Source organism: Anolis sagrei, chromosome 4, assembly GCF_037176765.1.
Source record: "Anolis sagrei isolate rAnoSag1 chromosome 4, rAnoSag1.mat, whole genome shotgun sequence".
NCBI lineage: Eukaryota > Metazoa > Chordata > Lepidosauria > Squamata > Dactyloidae > Anolis > Anolis sagrei.
In genome coordinates, this window is record NC_090024.1 from 103,807,849 (window position 1) to 103,826,690 (window position 18,842).

At 39.8% G+C, this 18,842-nt stretch overlaps 1 protein-coding gene across 9 annotated transcripts in view; it reads left to right on the top strand.

The window, feature by feature from the left end:
• The window catches only part of CTNND2 (catenin delta 2), a 623,732-nt gene that overhangs the window by 580,634 nt on the left and 24,256 nt on the right, over positions 1-18,842 (top strand). For all 9 annotated transcript variants that reach the window (XM_067467540.1, XM_067467541.1, XM_067467543.1 and 6 more), the window contains one exon: positions 14,932-15,058. In XM_067467540.1, coding sequence (XP_067323641.1) covers positions 14,932-15,058 — 127 coding nt within the window. The remainder of the gene's footprint in view (positions 1-14,931; positions 15,059-18,842) is intronic.

Sequence of the window (18,842 nt, forward strand, 5' to 3'; positions counted from 1 at the left end):
AGAGCTTTAATAAATAATTGGGGGAAGGGAGAAATCCGGCAGAAGCTTTTTTAAATTCCTTCCATTATGTGCTGATCTGTATATGTGCACATGCAAATATGCTTGTATTAATTCTATTATGGTATGCACATATATGGATCGACATATAATGGTATACTTTAAAAAAGACTTTTGGTGAATGTCCCCAGTCTGCCCTCCATTTTATCCCGAGATACAGAAAGGAAACCAGTAAGGATGGTGGGGAAAGAAATCCCCAAATTGGCAGGTCAGTGTGGCTACCTACTCTGAAGTCATGGGGGTTTTGCCCCTCTTCTAAATCCCACGTTTTGGTGCTGTCTGGAAACTCCCTTAGCTGAAATTCTTCTTTTAATTAAGTCATCCTCTACACTTCTCAATTGCAGATCTTTCTACTCTTTTTCTGTATTCTAAATTCATATTAAGAAATCATTACTATGCAACACTTCTCATGCCCAAAATTAACCTTGTCCTTTTATGAAGTAGATCTATATTACTTCCTTTTTCTCCATGGTAAGCTATTAGCTGACTCTGTAGCACCTACTGATTTGTTAAGTGCTGGAGAGGTTTCATTTCTTGGAAACTTTTACGTTTTCTCATCTATTTCTCAAGAAAGGGTTACAGTGTAATTTTCCCTCAGCAAGCTACAATTTAGATCATTTTTCAAGTGCTACCATAGATGGTGACTTCATATTTGCTCCTATCTAGAAGTCACACAGATGGTCTTAAAGAGTATCTATGAAAGAGAAAGTTCATAAATGGCTAATAATTAGCCCATTTTTCTTGGTCTGGTCAGTTCACTATCATTATGTATGACGTTGCTATATCTTGTCTTTTCTCTTGCGTTTGTGGACCCATGGGAAACTTAGATAAGCCTTTGGCCCTCATTTTAAGGCTGTTGTCTTATGGTCTTGCCTTGTAGCAGGGTATTGACAATTACTGTTTTTCAATTCCTTTAATGCCCTGGAATCAATGCTGTCTGATTTTTTTTCCTTTTCATTCAATATTGTACCCTGAAATTTTGTTTTTGAGTCTTAGGTTAAAGCAGTGGTTTGATTTTGGGGGTTAAAACTCATTCAGAGATGCCATATAATAAAAAACAAGAGACAGACAGTCACTCTCTGTCTTTTGTTTCAAACTTCATACAGTCCTCAGGAGCATCTATAGCTCTTCTTAGGAGATATAAAAGTAATTACAACAGATAATTTTGAAGCAATCTTGTGTTTGTTGTAGTTTTACTTCTGACCATATTGAAAAATAACCATTTTCTGGTGCTTCCTTACTTTTTAATCAATTTTATATTTTACTTTATTGTAATAATTGTACTTCCTGTCAAATAATTGCTTGAAACCCTATAAATTAGACTGTAGAAGCATAGTTTTGAGTTTCATGTGGCCTCCAAGCTCTCCTAGTTTCTGGTCCCTAAAAGGTGTGAATTCGTTCTGGCAGCCCCCGAAAGCAGTAATCCATCTTTCAAATAGTATGCCCTCCAATATTTTAAATATGAAATCTGGCCAAGATAGTTATCATTGAGGAAGAACATAAATATTAGAAGAGGCTACAGCAGATGACTTTTGCCTGAGCCTAATGGAAATGGCAACATTTTTGACCCCATTTTATTTCTGTTTTGCTGAATTAAGTTCAACTTATTTTTGTACATTGGACTCCATTTGGAACAATTGAAATAAGTAGAGAACAAATCAAGAAAGTGAAAAGAGAGTTTGCTGGTACGGCTGTACCAGGAGCTCCAACTTCTTTTCCTTTCTATTGAGTGTTTGCATGTATTCCAAAGTTCCATGCATTTGCAATAAGGTGGCTTCCCTTGGTTTGCAATCATAGGGCCAATGACCCATCAGTTATCATTATGTTCTTTAGTTCGGCCCCTTTTTCTGGGTTAATGGGGGGGAAAGGGGACCTCTAATTCAGTTCACACAGAGAAGCCTTTCGTACAGGACGTGAATCAGTTCCACCTGTAGAAAGCTTTGTCTTTTACAGCTTTGCTGGGGGGATCCAGTCCCACAGCTCTACAGAGAACTACAGCATAGCATTTGTTGGGGAATTTAGTTCCACAACTCTATAGCCAGCTCTTTGCTGGAGAAATACAGCTCCACGGTTTTACAGCCAGCCTTTGCTGGGAATTGAAAGCCTTCTTTCCTCTTGGAAATCTACTAAAGGACTCTGTTTGGTAAGGACCACTCGCGGCAGCCATAAAGCAATTTGGACCGGGTGTAGGGGCCCACGCCAGCAGAGCTTAAGTCAAATTACCCAGGGAGGGGTCAAGGATTTCCCTTGTAGAAGGAAGAAACAGTTTATGAAGAAAGTTGCCTGTCCCTTGTGGACAAGATTTAAGCAAACCACCAGTAGATTCAAAGCCTTGAAGTATTTGTTTGATTTATTGAAGATTTAAGCAGCAACAAAAACTTCGTTGAACTTTCTAAGTCTTTAAAAGAACTTTGTGTGAGGAAATCCGAAAGGCCTCTCAGCCGAGGCACCCCCAGCATCCCGTTGCGCATTCAGAAAACACGTCCTGTCTACAGACTCTTTCACAGGCCCAGCACATGACAGCACAGAGAGAGTTAATATTTTCAATGAAAGAAGAGAAATTAGGAAGGCAGATGATTAATTGAGGAGTGTCCCTACCAGAACAGAAACACTAAACAATATGCGGCAACATGTTTGGTACCACACAGTTTCCTTTATGTCGTATGTTATATCTAACTATAATTCTGTGATTTTAATAAACTCTTACACACTGCGTGCTTTTTCATCCACTTTTTTCCAAATGATTTTTCAACAAGACTTAAAGTAGGCTACAAGGTCCCTTAGTGGTGTGAGTGGTTTTGCAAGCAACCTGCATGAAATGAACTGTTTTGAAAAATTCCAATATGGTTTGACAGCAAGTGTTTTATAGGTACTATTATTTAACTTCCCATGTAATGTCAACAATGTGAATAATGAGCTGTGTTGTGTCTGGGTTCTGTCCTTCATGCTTTGCCTCACACACTGTTCCTCTTTTGTACAGCTATGTTATTCATTATATTAGGTCTTGTCATCCTTGCTTTCACAACACAGGAAATCAATAATTAATTATGGATAGTTAAAGGAGTCCCTGACTTGCTTTTGAAACCTCTGTAGTAACATATTAGACATAAATAATTGGATATACCTCTTGCCAGTTTCCACCTGATTAATTATGGCGCCCATCAACAGGCACAAAGTAGAAGAGCAGTTGCATTCCCAACAAGGCTGTCGCCCTATGCTTCACCCCTATTTTACTCCCATGTGTCCAGGTGTCCTCCTGTGATTTTTGTTGATGGTCAGGGGCTTGTCTTGTATGCTACAAACATGTTTCTACCTTCAATCCATCACAGCTGTCAACCCTGCTGAAAAAAAGAATAAATCCACTAGTTTACTGTATTGTTCCAAGTACTTTTTTTCTTAGCCACAATAGCCTTGCTCAGCATTTTATAACTTACTCTAAAGGCAAGATACACAAATGTAAGTGACCAGTAGATCCCTTTTTGTCTCCTTAAATTTTTTGCACAAGGTTTTGGGGATTTCTTTCAGTTTCATGTAATCCAAATCTATGTGATAGACCAGGGGTCCTCAAACTTGTTAAACAGAGGGCCAGGTCACAGTCCCTCAAACTGTTAGAGGGCCAAGATTATAATTTGAAGGAAAAAAAATGAATGAATTCCTATGCACACTGCACATATCTTATTTGTAGTGCAAAAAACACTTTAAAACAATACAATAATTAAAATGAAGAACAATTTTAACAAATATATAAACTGATTAGTATTTCGGTGGGAAGTGTGGGCCTGCTTTTGGCTGATGAGATAGGATTTTTGATGTTGTTGTGTGCTTACAAGTTGTTTCAGACTTAGGTTGACCCTGAGCGAGGGCGGGTAAATGACCTTGGAGGGCCCCTGTGATAGACTATCTATTTCATCAGAGTCCCCAGTGGCACAGTGGGTTAAACTGTTGCGCTGGTTTGAATCTGGGGAACAGCGTGAGCTGTTAGCCCCAGCTTCTGCCAACCTAGCAGTTCGAAAACATGCAAATGTGAATAGATCAATAGGTACCGCTTTGGTGGGAAGGTAACGGTGCTCCATGCAGTCATGCTGGCCACATGACCTTGGAGGTGTCTATGGACAATGACAGCTCTTTGGCTTAGAAATGGAGATAAGTACCAACACCCACAGTCAGACATGACTGGACTTAATGTCAGAGGAAAGCCTTTACCTTTACCTCTTTATTTCACAAACAAACCAAGGATTTCTCTCAGTTTTAATACATAAACTGAAAGCCTGGAGTCACATGTGCTGGTGACGAATCAGTTAGATGGCTACCTGTCATAATACATCAAGTTATTACTTCTATTCATATAATTATTTTTGCTTAAGAACATATGAAACCTACTTGTTAAATCTTTGCAAGATAAAGTATCTGAGCCTTTCCTTCCAGATTGTGCAAGTTGCCCTTAGATCTCCCACTCTAAAACAAAAACTGGAAGTGACAATTGATTGCCTATTCCTTATGGCTCACATCAACAGTGATATTTTTTAAAACAGGTTTTGAAAGTAAGCACTTTATACAATATGTTGAAAAGGAAGTTGTGGAAAATATTCCCAGTACTTCTAGGAAGCAGGCTTTGTCATAATGATTTCAAGAAAAGGAGGAGAAAATGTTGTAGTCATTACTTGGGTTTTAGAAGTTGGCTGAGAAATAATGGGGTCCAGTGTGTCTCGGGTGAAGCTACATGTCAGTAAATCCTTAAGAATGAAAGAGTCAAAATACTGATTTTGAAGATAGCAATTCATCAAAGATACAATCTTAATGGTACATATTAATCCGAATTCTGTTCTATCACAACGCAAGACAGTATGACATAAGAATTCTTTCATCAGATCTATTTCGTTACCTTTTTAAAGTATAATATGTTCCTTTGGGTACAGGTTATATAGTTCATCTTTTATGTGTAAATCCAAATGAAACTTATTAAGAAAAAGAAACTCCATAAAGGTTGGCTCTTAATAGGATATCTGTTTTTAATACTTTACCTTTTTGTACAAGGAGATATAATATATATATATATATGAATGAGATACACACACACACACTAGCTGTCCCCTACCATGCGTTGCTGTGGCCCAATCTGTGAATATGTGTTTTGTGTGTGTATGTATGTGTATATAAGTGGTTTTGCACATGCGCTGTAGTATCTTTTTGCTTTTTTGGCTTTTTAAGTCCCTTCCGCTGTGTTTCTCAGTGTTTTTATGAATGATGGTCACTTGTTGGCCTGAGAGGTGTCTTGTGCCCAAATGTGGTGTCAATTTGTCCAGTGGTTTTTGAATTATGTTAATCCCACAAACAAACATTACACACACACACACACACACACACACACACACACATATCCTAACTAACCTGTCGCACTAATATTGAACAAGGACCCCCAGTGGCAGTTAAACCCTTGTGCTGGCAGGACTGCTGACCAAGAAGTCAGCAGTTCGAATCCGGGGAGAGCGGGTTGAGCTCCCTCTGTCAGCTCCAGCTCCCCATGCAGGGCCATGAGAGAAGCCTCTCACAAGGATGGTAAAACATCAAAACATCTGGGCATCCCTTGGGCAATGTCCTTGCAGACGGCCAATTTTCTCACACCAGAAGTGACTTGCAGTTTCTCAAGTTGCTCGTGATATGAAAAAAAGTACTGAACAAGAGGATTAGGGAATGTACAGCTCTCCAAATGTTACCAGACTGCAGTTGTCATCATGTCTTACTGCATTGGCTAGGGTTGATTTGGTTTGCTGTCCACAATTGGAAAGACACCGTCCTTACAGGTTCTGTCCTTTATTTTTTAGTCAGTCAGCTGAAAGATAGATTTGTGATGACTAATTACCATGCTTCTCTCATTCTTCGTGCTCAGAAACACTTTTGCTCCCACACAAATTCCATCTGCTTGATATCTTGGAGAGAAATGCATCTTAAATAGCCCTAATCTACTGGCAGGATATTTAAATTTTCACTGCTCATCCTTCCAAGAAAAAGAATGCATATCCAGCTGTGTGACAACACAATTAAGCAAAGAACATTCGATGGTTTTGTTGTGGTAAGCAACATGATTAGAAAACAAAAGGCAAGGTGTGACATAATAGGAAAAACAAGACAATTTCACAGCTGTATCTTGGAAATTTTATTCACTTAGATAATCACCGCATGAGTTAGGATGTATGTTCTTCCTAGTATTGGTAATACAGGTACAAAGCAAGACTGATATTCTTGCAAATCCATCTACATTTAGGGACTTTCCTCACTGGGAGGAATTTTCCTCACTCCTCTTTTGGCCTTTGTTTCCTCCATGGATTGCATTTTGGGCAGGCAAGTTTCTAGTGTGCATATAATTTGTGGAGTTGCAGACCTTTGAAAATACACTCTGCCTTTTATTGTTGTTATTCCACATGTGGGATCCTTGCTACAACACCCTAGCACAACTATAATTTGAATGCCACATTAATGTATTGGCAACAGCATTTGTAATAGCCTTGAGGTAACCTTTGGCATAACCCCTCTTAAAGAACAGGGTCAAGGGGATTACTAGGTTTGGCAAATTACTTGGAGGAGGTCCAGTTTTCTTACCATTCCCCTTTATCCACGATGTGGCTGCTCCAGTCTTTTAAACTGGTCTTAGTGGCACCAACAATGTTACTATGATATCAGATTGTGGGATGACGATGAGACGATTCGGAATGTAGTAGAAATTTTGTAGTAATGTTGATGTTTTGATAAGATGTTTTTCTGATAATGATGAATTGTAGACTATTTTGCACTATGTTTTGTAATTTGCACTTGTTTTTTCATGTTGTACACCGCAATGAGTCGCCCTTAAAGGGCTGAGAATTGCGGTATATAAGCGCAGTAAATAAATAAATAAATAAATATGACTGCTAGTCAGCATCCACTATCAAGAAAGCATTACATTAGAGTAGGGGTCCTCAAACTTTTAAAGCAGGGGGCCAGTTCACTGTCCTTCAGACTGTTGCAAGGGGTGGACTATATTTTGAGAAAAACATGGACAAATTCATATGCACACTGCAGATATATTATTTGTACTGGGGGGGAAAGAAAGAACAATACAGTATGATGAACAATTTTAACCAACATAAACAAACCAGTATTTTGGTGAGAATGGTGGGCCTGCTTTTGGCTGATCAGATAGTCAAGTTAATTCTGTTTTGTTGTTTTTGTGTGACTTGAAGTTGTTTCAGACTTAGGGTGACCCTAAGTCTAAAGTTTAGACCAGGGGCCGAATAAATGACTTTGGAGGGCCGCATCCGGCCCGCAGGCCTTAGTTTGAGAACCCCTGCACTAGAGGCTGAATCTGTGCCTAAGTGTTTTCCATTTCAATATAAAATATTATTCCAGCATGAGAGTGGCACCAATCTGAACTAGTCACACACTCCTATGGTGGGGAGATTGTCAAGGAATAAATGCAATAAAAATAGTACTAAAACGAAGCCAGCTTTTTAAACCCTTCCTTATGACACAATTTTTCTGTATTAAATGCAAAACCAACAAGAAAGGGCCCTCCCCACAACATCAGTATCAAATGTGTCATTTTTGTCTCAATTTTGCTTGAGTACAGTCACATTGAAGCAGGCAAATGAGGTTAAGAAATACACTTGTGCTGCTTTTTCTTCTGCAGAGATTATATCTTCTCTGCAGGAGCCCTTTACATACTGTACTTTTTAAGTATCCAAATCAATTTAATTAAATTTCATTGGAAGCACTAGAGCTGAAACAAACTAATGAAGGCAGCCAGCACATCAGGTGGTATTTATTTCTGCATTAAATTGGAAATACTCCCTTTTGGCTTCTAAAAAATTAGTTTAAATATTTAACACTAATAGCTTTTGGAATTGTTGATGAAGTAAATCTAATGAATCTGTTACTGTTTACCTTTGCGATGAAAGGGAGCTTGTTTTCTTAGAGTGGGGAAAGGCAAATGTTAGATTTGTATTAATTGTATTACAAAATATTGTGGTGGTCAGGCACACATGAACAAATCAGACAGTGCAATTTCAAATTAACCGCAAACTTAGTTTAGTCTGATGAAGCATCATTTTAACTGAGTGATATTTTCATGCGATATTAAATCAAATCACAAAGAAAACCTTCCATTATTAATGCATTTTTGCAAGAAGAAAGAAAGCAAAATTACTAATATTAGATGTAAGGTATTCTGAAGAAAATATGAAGGAAAAATATATCAAAACAGACATCCAAATTCTTATAGTACCCTACACAATATGAAAGTCCATTATGTAAATTTCATAATTATATTGTCAATTGTTTTACCAATGCATTTGGATTTACTGTATCATGGCATGTCTCTATCACAGCACTGAAACCATTGCCTTTTGACACAAAGCAGGATAGAGTCTCTTGATATATTGTAAAATGCTAGACTGTGCTTTGAAGAGTAGCACGTACTTGCAATGCCTATCAGTTAACAATAGTGAATTTGGGACTTTAGATGTAGAGCCATCAATGAAATCTACATGAAGTGTTAACTTACAAAGTTCCCATTAATTCAGTGTCTGCTCTAGCTGAGTTGAATAATGGGATTTGATCTTAAAAGTTTAATCTTCCATCCAGTCTTGTACACCTTGTTACACTTTGTTACTTTAATCCAGGGGTCCCCAAACTACGGCCCGCGGGCCACTTCCGGCCCGCCAAGGGCCCTGATCCGGCCCGCGGAGGAGGAGCGCCCCCCCCCCCCACACAGTGCCCCTCCATTGGCTGGCTCACGCTATCCGTCAGGCCGGATGGACAGCGCGAGCCAGCCAAGGGAGGCTGCTACGCATGGTCTACTCGCGAGTAGAGCACCTTGCGAGGTGCTTTACGCGCAAGTAGACCACGCGGAGCAGCCTCTCTTGGCTGGCTCGCGCTGTCCATCGGGCCTGACGGATAGCGTGAGCCAGCCAAGGGAGGCTGCTCCGCGTGGTCTACTTGCGTGTAAAGCACCTCGCGAGGTGCTTTACTCGCAAGTAAGCCGCGCGGGCCTGCTCCTCCCTTGGCAGGCTCGTGCTGTCCATCGGGCGTGAGCCAGCCAAGGGAGGCTGTTCCGCGTGGTCTACTTGCGTGTAAAGCACCTCGCGAGGTGCTTTACTCGCAAGTAAGCCGCGCGGGCCTGCTCCTTCCTTGGCAGGCTCACGTTGTCCATCGGGCCTGATGGACAGTGTGAGCCAGCCAAGGGAGGCTGCTCCGCGTAGTCTACTTGCGTGTAAAGCACCTCGCGAGGTGCTTTACTCGCAAGTAAGCCGCGCGGCCCTGCGCCTCCCTTGGCAGGCTCACGCTGTCCAAGGGAGGCTGCCCTGGTGCTCCATGCAGTCATGCTGGCCACATGACCTTGGAGGTGTCTACGGACAACGCTGGCTCTTCGACTTAGAAATGCAGATGAGCACCACACCCCAGAGTCAGACACGACTGGACTTCATGTCAGAGGAAAACCTTTAACCAGGAAAATCTTGGAATATCCAGGGTGGGAGAAAGAACTCTTGTCTGTTGGAGGTAGGTATGAATGTTTCAATTGGCCACCTTGATTGCCATTTCATAGCCTGACAGTTTTTAGGGAGAATCCTTTGTTGAGAGGTGATTAGCTGGCCCTGATTGTTTCTTGTCTGGAGTTCCCCTGTGTTTGAGTGTTGTTATTTATTTACAGTTATAATTTTAGATTTTGTTCAGACTAGAAATAGGAAGATTTCCCATTCTCTGCTCCTGGAATTACTGCCTAAAGATGGCTAGAAAGAACCCCCTCTAAGGGCCCTTCCACACAGCAAAATAAGATATGTGCAATGTGCATAGGAATTTTTTAAATGATTTTTTTTAAAAAAAAAACTATAGTCCGGCCCTCCATCAGTCTGAGGGACAGTAAACTGGCCCCCGGTTTAAAAAGTTTGAGGACCCCTGCTTTAATCGTTCAGCAGAAGTCCCAGATTATTCCCAGAAAAAGAGAAGAAACATTTATACACATTCATATATCTTTTCCCCACCAGACTACAGTAGTTCAAAGCCTATTTAACATCTATAACATTTTGTAATGTTTTATTCATCCTATTCAGAAAGTGAGAATATGTAGAAACTCATTCCTGTGAAACTTCAAGAAGGATAAGCTGTTCTCAAAACTCAACCAACAGATTCATAATACATTAAAAACTAACATATGACTTTACTTTGCAAGGAACAGATGCAAATTTTTGATGCAAATTTTCAAAAAGTTTATTATTTATTTATTTATTTTATTTCGGTTACTTCTACCCCGCCCTTCTCAACCCCCGGAGGGGGGACTCAGGGCAGCTTACAAAAAGGCACAATTCGATGCCTACACAATATATACATGCATACAAAACAGCAATTAAAACAATTATCAAGTTAAAAATAATCAGTACATAACACAATCAGTAAAACTAATCTCATGCTCAGTGTTCAGAGTTCCATAATTCCATTCCGCTTAGTCAATTCTTGTCTATCATCAAAGTCCTTTCTTTAGCTGCCAGAATGCCTAGTCCCAAATCCAAGTTTTCAATTTTTTCCTAAAGGAAAGGAGGGATGTCGCTGATCTAATTTCCCCGGGGAGTGAATTCCACAGGTGAGGGGCCATCACCGAGAAGGCCCTGCTCCTTGTCCCCGCCAATCTCACTTGTGATAGAAGCGGGGTTGAGAGTAGAACGTAAGATTAACAAAACAATATAAGTTGAGACCATTTTCACTTATAGTTTGACAAAGTATATAATTTAGATCAGGCATCCTCAAACTCTGGCCCTCCAGCTGATTGGGCTTCCAACTCCCAGAATTCCTGATCATTGAACAAGTTGGTTAGGGCTTCTGTGAGTTAGAGGCCAAAAGAGCTGGAGGTCGGAGTTTGAGGAGGCCTGATTTAGTCAATATAGCCCTCCAGATGTTATTAGTCAATCACCGCCCCCTGTGGCACAGTGGGTTAAACCCCTGTGCCGGCAGGACTGAAGGCCGACAGGTTGCAGGTTCAAATCCGGGGAGAGCACGGATGAGCTCCCTCTGTTAGCTCCAGCTCCACATGTGGGGACATGAGAGAAGCCTTCCACAAGGATGGTAAAACATCAAAACATCTGGGCATCCCCTGGGCAATGTCCTTGCAGATAGCCAATTCTCTCACACCAGAAGCGACTTGCAGTTTCTCAAGTCACTCCTGACACGACAAAAAAACCCACCTTCATCACTTATCGTTGGCTATACCATTTACTTTTCAATTCTTATTTGACATTGTGCCTTCATGCTTGTCAGAAAATGTTAGATGGTAATGTAAGTCTTCAGTTTTTTCCTTCATGAAACTGAGAACAAATCATTTCAAAAAATGTTTCTTTTTTGAGGAAGAATGCAAGGCCATTGACACATTTCTCAATCGCTTTTTGAATTTCAGGACTATTTTGTGAAAATTCAATTTGTGAAAAAAAAATATTTAAAAAGAAAAATGTAATAATAATAATAATAATAATAATAATAATAATAACTTTATTTATTTATATATCTCCCCAAACGGACTCAGAGTGGTTTCCAAATAACATCATCAATACATTCCAAGTAAACAAAACAATATAAGCATAAAAATTGTTGCCATAACACATATATATTAAAAGTAATCCTGCCTGTTCAAGGCAATTTAAATGGCCAGGCCGAGATTAGTGCAAGCTCAAAAATTCTAGGGGCCCCAGGAATTAAGTGCAGTGCTATAGCAGGCAACAACAATAATATGGTTGTTCATTTCCGGGGCCTATTAGAGGAAGCGACCTGGGTAATTGGTAGGAAAAATAAGGCTATATTCAATAATGTCTAGGGCTGAGCTAGAACTAGTCGTTCTCAAAGGCTTGTTGAAACCACTAGGTCTTCAAGCTCTTACAAAAGTAGGGGAGGGATGGGGCCTCTCTAATTTCCCTGGGGAGGGTGTTCCAGAGGCAAGGGGCCACCACTAAGTAGGCCCCCTCTCTTGTCCCCACCAACCATACTTTTGACGGTGGTGGGAGCGAAAGGAGGGCGCCTCTGGAAGATCTTAATTCATGCCGGTTCATAGAAGGAGATGCTATCGCAGAGATAGGCGGGGCCCAAACCTTTTAGGGCTTTATAGGTCATGACCTGCACCTTGAATTTGGCTCGGCAACTTGTCGGCAGGGTTTTGTAAAAAAAAAAAAAACCCTCCAATATACAATACATGGCGTGAACAATTTTGTTCCCAAAATGTAAAATTAAGATATACAGAAGATCTTGTAAAATGTAAAAATACCCTTTCTCATCAAGGATGAGAAAAAAAATGTGACTACCCTTTACATTCTTGATTTTAGGAGAAAACTGAAAGAAAGAGGAGATGCAGACAGGCTGGTGATTTCAGTTTATTTTGTTCAAAGAGTCTATGTGAGTTGCGGTTACTAAAACTCTAGTACTAGACAGAAAGAAAGATCGTCCTCTTCCAAATAGCATAGCAGACAAAGTAGTAGAAAAAGCTATAGGCAGCCCTCTCCTAACCCTGTGCATTTACCAGTGTGTCAATCACAGCTTTGTACATTGATCGTGAGATCCTATGTGTATTTACTCTGAAGCATGTCATGCTGAATTGAGTGCATTTTATTCTAAATCAAGGTAGAGCTTGTGTGACTTTAAGAGGGTGATAATTCTCTGGGGAAAACTAAGAATTTGACAATTGTTTGAAGATCGCTCACTTTTATCAGGATCTGGCTCTTGCCCTTCTGTTTACTTTTATCCCCATTTCTACTGACCAGTGAAATCCAACTGTGAGGTGTCTCGTTCTCTTATCAGCTGCAAAACCCACATGTTCCAGCTTTTTGAACTGCCTTTGGAAGCCACATCCCTCTGTTCAAAGTTAAGCTATTTTATCTTTAGACCATCTAACTGTTGTAGGATTTAGTCTCCTTACAGCACTGATTGTACTTGCCCTTTTCTGGGAGATGAAACCTTATCTAGTGATGGTCAGATGTAGGCTCCCTTTTCACTGAGATCCCAACAATTCATTTGAAAAAAAAGTCAAATACTGTGCAAGGACATAACTAGACAAAATAGAAAGATGTAACTTTTTGTCTAATAATGAGGCAGCCACCTCCACTGAGTTCTGCATGCTTCAGACTTATACAGAGCTGTTTTGTAGTAAACATTAAACCAACTTTAAAAGCTTTTAAGAACTCTTTGGGGAAAACCTTGATTCACATGAGGCAAAATTAATTTCCTTCAATTGACTTCAAAGTGACTTCAAGTGCTGCTGAGCATTCAGTCCTCAAGCTATGAACTCGAGAAGAATCCTACCGAGTTCAGGTGTCATATTTCAGCAGTTTGATGATACTAGACTTACTAATTTCAAATTTATGATGAATATTCATATCTGTAATTTAAACATTGTGTAATTTTTAAAACATTAGTTACTTCTCCCAAACAGACATGCCTGTGCATTTTGTATCTGTCTGTGTAAAGTTGTTGTCTATCAAGATGAATATATAAACACCAGCTGTTATACTTGGAATTGTCTGTTTAATTTCATCAAGTTTTGGAGAAAACTCCATCTTGCATTTCTTTTCTTTTAAAAACTATTAAACGTATCGGCAGTTGTACAAAAGTAGGTATCCACAGAAGTCCTTAGAATACCTTACTTTAAATGTTCCTCTCAGGGAAGAATGATTTGCAACAAGCTTGTCTGGTTCATTTGCTGACCTTTAGAAGAAGGAAGACAAAATGCTTCAAAACATTTCAAATCTCACCATGTTAGGTAAAGGTAGTCCCCTGACATTAAGTCCAGTCATGTCTGACTCTGGGGTGTGGTGCTCATCTCCATTTCTAAGCCGAAGAGCCAGCGTTGTCCGTAGACACCTCCAAGGTCATGTGGCCGGCATGACTGCATGGAGCGCCATTACCTTCCCGCCGGAGCGGTACCTATTGATCTACTCACATTTGCATGTTTTCGAACTGCTAGGTTGGCAGAAGCTAGGGCTAACAGCGGAAGCTCACGCCGCTCCCCGGAATCGAACCTGCGACCTTTCGATCAACAAGCTCAGCAGCTCAGTGCTTTAACCCACTGCACCACCGGGGGCTCCTATCTTTCCATAATCCTACTGATATTTGTTAAAGAATAGATGAGTCAAAGAATGACATTTTGCATTATGGAGGCATAGCATAGGTTTACACCCACTGAGATGCCTTAGATACATCATGCTTCTTTATTGGAGAACTAACACAACTAAAAGCATCACGTTGGACAATGCACATCAATAACACAAAATGCACTATTTTCTAGTGTGCAACCAGAACAACTGCATGTGTAACCTACATGTTTACAACCTTGAGTAAAATGCAACTGTTGTGCAAAAGTGTAGCCTGCAGAGATAATAAGACTTATGCCTGAGTAATTTACTCATGGGATGTTAGCCATAATTTTTGATACAGTGATCATGCTGGGAAAAGGCCATTGACTATGCATATGTAATGTTACTAAAAGTCACTTAGAAAATAAGAACCCTGAATCTGTGATCCCAACCAGCTAAATTATTCTTTGAATCAAGAGGGGTATTATAATTAAGGAGAACCTACTTTGACTGCATCTTCATATGAAAAAATGGAGGAAAAAAGCAAGAGGCCAGGTATGTGGGTACTCTAGAAGTCTCACTTGAGGTCTCTTTCTCTTAATGAGGGATTATTTTCCCAGACAGCTGTAAACTTAGACTTCCAAAAGAAAAGATTATATCTGATCCAGGGACCACTGCTTCCAAGTAGTGTTGTATTAGATGACTGAGTCACACAATGCTGGATGTTCTTATGTATTGTATATCTATACTTGTTTTCACCATTGTTCTTCTTTCATTATTGTACCCTGTCCCCATGCAGGATGGATGGTCACAGTATCACTTTGTAGCCTCATCTTCAACAATAGAGAGAGATCGGCAAAGACCGTACTCTTCATCACGCACCCCTTCCATCTCTCCAGTGCGCATGTCTCCCAACAATCGTTCAGGTAAGACCCAGACTAACAGAGCAGAATAGGTATGTAAGGAATCTGTCAGTGTCATATAAAGAAGGACAGTGCCACCAGAAGTATCATTAACCACAGTAAGGCATGGGGGGGGGGGGAATCATTATTTATCTCTCTACTGTTTTGCAGATGTTCTAGAGCAGTGGTTCTCAACCTGGGGTCCCCAGATGTTTTTGGCCTTCAACTCCCAGAAATCCTAACAGCTGCTAAACTGGCCAAAAACATCTGGGAACTCCAGGTTGAGAACCACTGTTCTAGACTGAGAGAAAAACATTCGGAATAAACTAGAAAACAATCAGCTGTTACATAAAGATTTAGTTTGAAAATATCCAACAAAGAGATTGTTAAAACCTGTCGTTAGCCATATATTTGTTTCTGTATTTGTCAAATGTTGATATTCATGACCTTCCTTGCTTCGAAGATATTTGAACAAATTTGCATGTTTGTAAATTACCAAAATAATATCAGTGTTTAAGATTTGTGAATTGGTGAGGAGACATGGCAACTTCTCTTTTACCCTGCCTATCCTGAGCAGATTTGCAGGAAGAATTAAACATATGCTTTAACAAAGGTTTGACATTATTTTCATGACCTGGAACAAGGTCTCCTTGTAATGAGGGGTTATCTAATTTAAAATAAAGCAAGGAAGACAGGTATTATTTGTGACTGGAAAGCGCCATATTAACGTGAGAAAGAAGGTGGAGGACATAGAAAGTAAAAACAAGGGAGCAGAGACCAGCCAGTCCCAGTACTCCTCAGCTGCTCTGGAAAGATAGTCTGCAGTGGACTATATTGTTATAGTTCTGCTTGGAACACACAAAGAACCCTGAACCAGTCAGGTTCCAATTGTAAATGCTTAGTAACCAGTCACTCCTCTGATGTGTCACTTCCTTTGGAGGTCAACAGAAATGGATACTGGTCCATATACACCCATCATGTTCATCAATATACTCTATGAAAGGTTTCTCCACAATAAATCCTATTGGCACAGTAGTGCTTACTACCAGGTAGGTGAGCAGAGGATCCCCACCTTAATATTGTTTCCTTTGTACAATCATAAATTGCAGCACATTCTTTTTTTTAATTGACTTCTACTTTGCAATAGAAGTCAATTAAAGTTGATGAAATGGAAGAACCATGGTAGCAAGGAAGACCATAGATCTCATATTTTGAGTATTAAATAGGACTCTTTGCTACTTGCAATAGTTGTGGCTGTTATTAAACTTGGTTGCACTCTCTATAGGAAGAACAATGAGCTGGAGCGGGGTGGGGTAAATTACAATATATACATTTATCTGTGTTAAGCATTGGCATTAATAAACATTCCCTAGGGCCTAGTTCATCCTAAGAAATCAAATATTTAGTTCTATGTGGCCCCATCTACTCAATTTTCTCCATCCTCCAGTTTTTCTCTTTTAGATCATGGAATGATATTTTTCTGGTATTGCAATTCTAGCATTTGTTGACATTGCCTTGGCCATATTGCAAGGTCTCCACTGTATTGTGCATTCCACTGTATTGTGTTGGCATTCACTGTTTCGGGATCAATCAGAAGCACTAAACTGAAGATTTGCTTCAGTTGGACCAGAGATAAGCAGCCTGCAGCTCTCCAGATAGTGTTAGACTACTGTTCCTGATGAATCTAGACTGTATAGTCATTGATGGGCACAAATCATCTGAAAAACCATTGATAGTTCTGAATCTGTTCCATTTACACTGTCATATAACAGTGATGATAATCAGTCCATTTTTATTATATTTGGCATATCAAAATTTGTGAATGTCATTCAAATCAAGCACTCAATACTTATAGCATATTTTGGGGTTACCGTCATATACTCATTCCATTGGGGACAACTTTTTCTAGAACTGTTTGAATGGTTATTGGAGAGATACGAAGAGGCTTTACTAAATTGCTCCTGTATGTATTAATTTTTGTGGCTTTACATTTAGGCAAAATTTCCTTCCCCCATACTGCTAATGATGCAGGGAAGACCACACCGGGTTTAGTTCTTCAGGTGCCCCAACTAATCATGTTCCAAATTTACCAGTCATCCTGACCAACTAATTATTCACTGATCCATTTCACAGTCCCCTTGTAAAAGTGTAATCATCTGTTAGTCAACTTCCAATGTGCCTAACCAGGATTAATCACTTTGTAATGATACAAAAGGTTTGCTAGGGTAGACCCTCTTTCACTCAGACTCAGCCCCCCCCAAAAAAAACCTCAGCCCCCCCAAACCCCCCCCAAAAAAACTCAGCCCCCCCCCCCCCCCCGAATCAAAATCCTGGCTACGGGCCTGGCACAAGGTGTGGGATTCTTTTAGGTAGTGTAATTTTCCCAGGTTGTCTTTTGGAAACTCCTAACTCACAAGGAAATATATGTGACTATAGTGTCATTGAAATATCAGCAGATTAAACCATATTTGAGGGGGCCTTGACAGCATACATATGATAAAAATACAGTGCAGCACTAATTAAAAAAATAAATAAAAGATTTAGAAATGATTGGTGCTGTTACTGAGCATTACTTCAGTGCAGTTTGAACATACATATTCATTTTCATTGTTGTAGCAGAAAGTGTTTTGCTCAATAATAATTTATTTCCAGCTACAAGCATATTATAGACTGCCATGCTGTCAACTCTGTCATGAATTCATTCACAGTTACAAAGGATTTTATCACTAGAGACATCGCCAAGGCCACAAAACTAATACAACAGCTCTTCCGTATTAGTAGATGCAGCAGAGGAAAGAAAAGTAATTCTGTCCTCCTTTAATAGAGACCTAACCTTGAAAGTCCTTTTCATTCTGGCAGATTATCAACCATATTCTGCTCCGTTTTGATACTATTTCAAAATCTTTCTCATTGGGAAGAGGCACACTTGGGATAGCAGCTCAAAGATGCTTTAGCTGTTCTTTACTTAGGACAGAGAAAGAGGGAGAAAAAAAGTTTTGATCATTTTTCGAAGAAAACCACAGCCTGTAGCTGTGGTTCCCAACCTTCGGGCTTTTAAATGTTTTGGACTTCAGCTCCCATAGTTCCCAACAGCTGGTAAGCTGACTGGGATTTCTGGGAGTTGAAGTCCAAAACACCTAAAAGCCCAAAGGTTGGGAACCATTGTTGTAGAGCAGGGGTCCTCAAACTAAGGCCCGAGAGCCGGATATGGCCCTCCAAGGTCATTTACCCAGCCCTCGCTCAGGGTCAACCTAAGTCTAAAACAACTTGACAGCACACAACAACAACAATCCTATCTCATCAGCAAAAGTAGGCCCACACTTTGCACTGAAATACTAATAAGTTTATATCTGTTAACATTGTTCTTCATTTTAATTATTGTATTGTTTTTAAGTGTTTTTTGCACTACAAATAAGATATGTGCATTGTTCATAGGAATTCATTCATGCTTTTTTGCAAATTATAATCCGGCCCTCCAACAGTTTGAGGGTCTATGACCTGGCCCTCTGTTTAAAACGTTTGTGGACCCCTGCTGTAGAGGGACAATTTCATTGGATACAGACTCAGATCTCAATATCCATGGAATCTGATCCATGAATTCAACCAGTGAGATTGAAAATATCAACCCCCACCAAAAACAAATCCTAAAAGCAAAGCTTGATTTTGCCATTTTATATATTAGGAACACCATTTTACTCTGCTGTTGTGTATAATGGTATTTTATTTTGGTATCCATGAGTAGTCCTGGAACCATACCAAAATGGATACCAAGAGCACACTGTAATTTATGCCAAACATTTAAAATGCA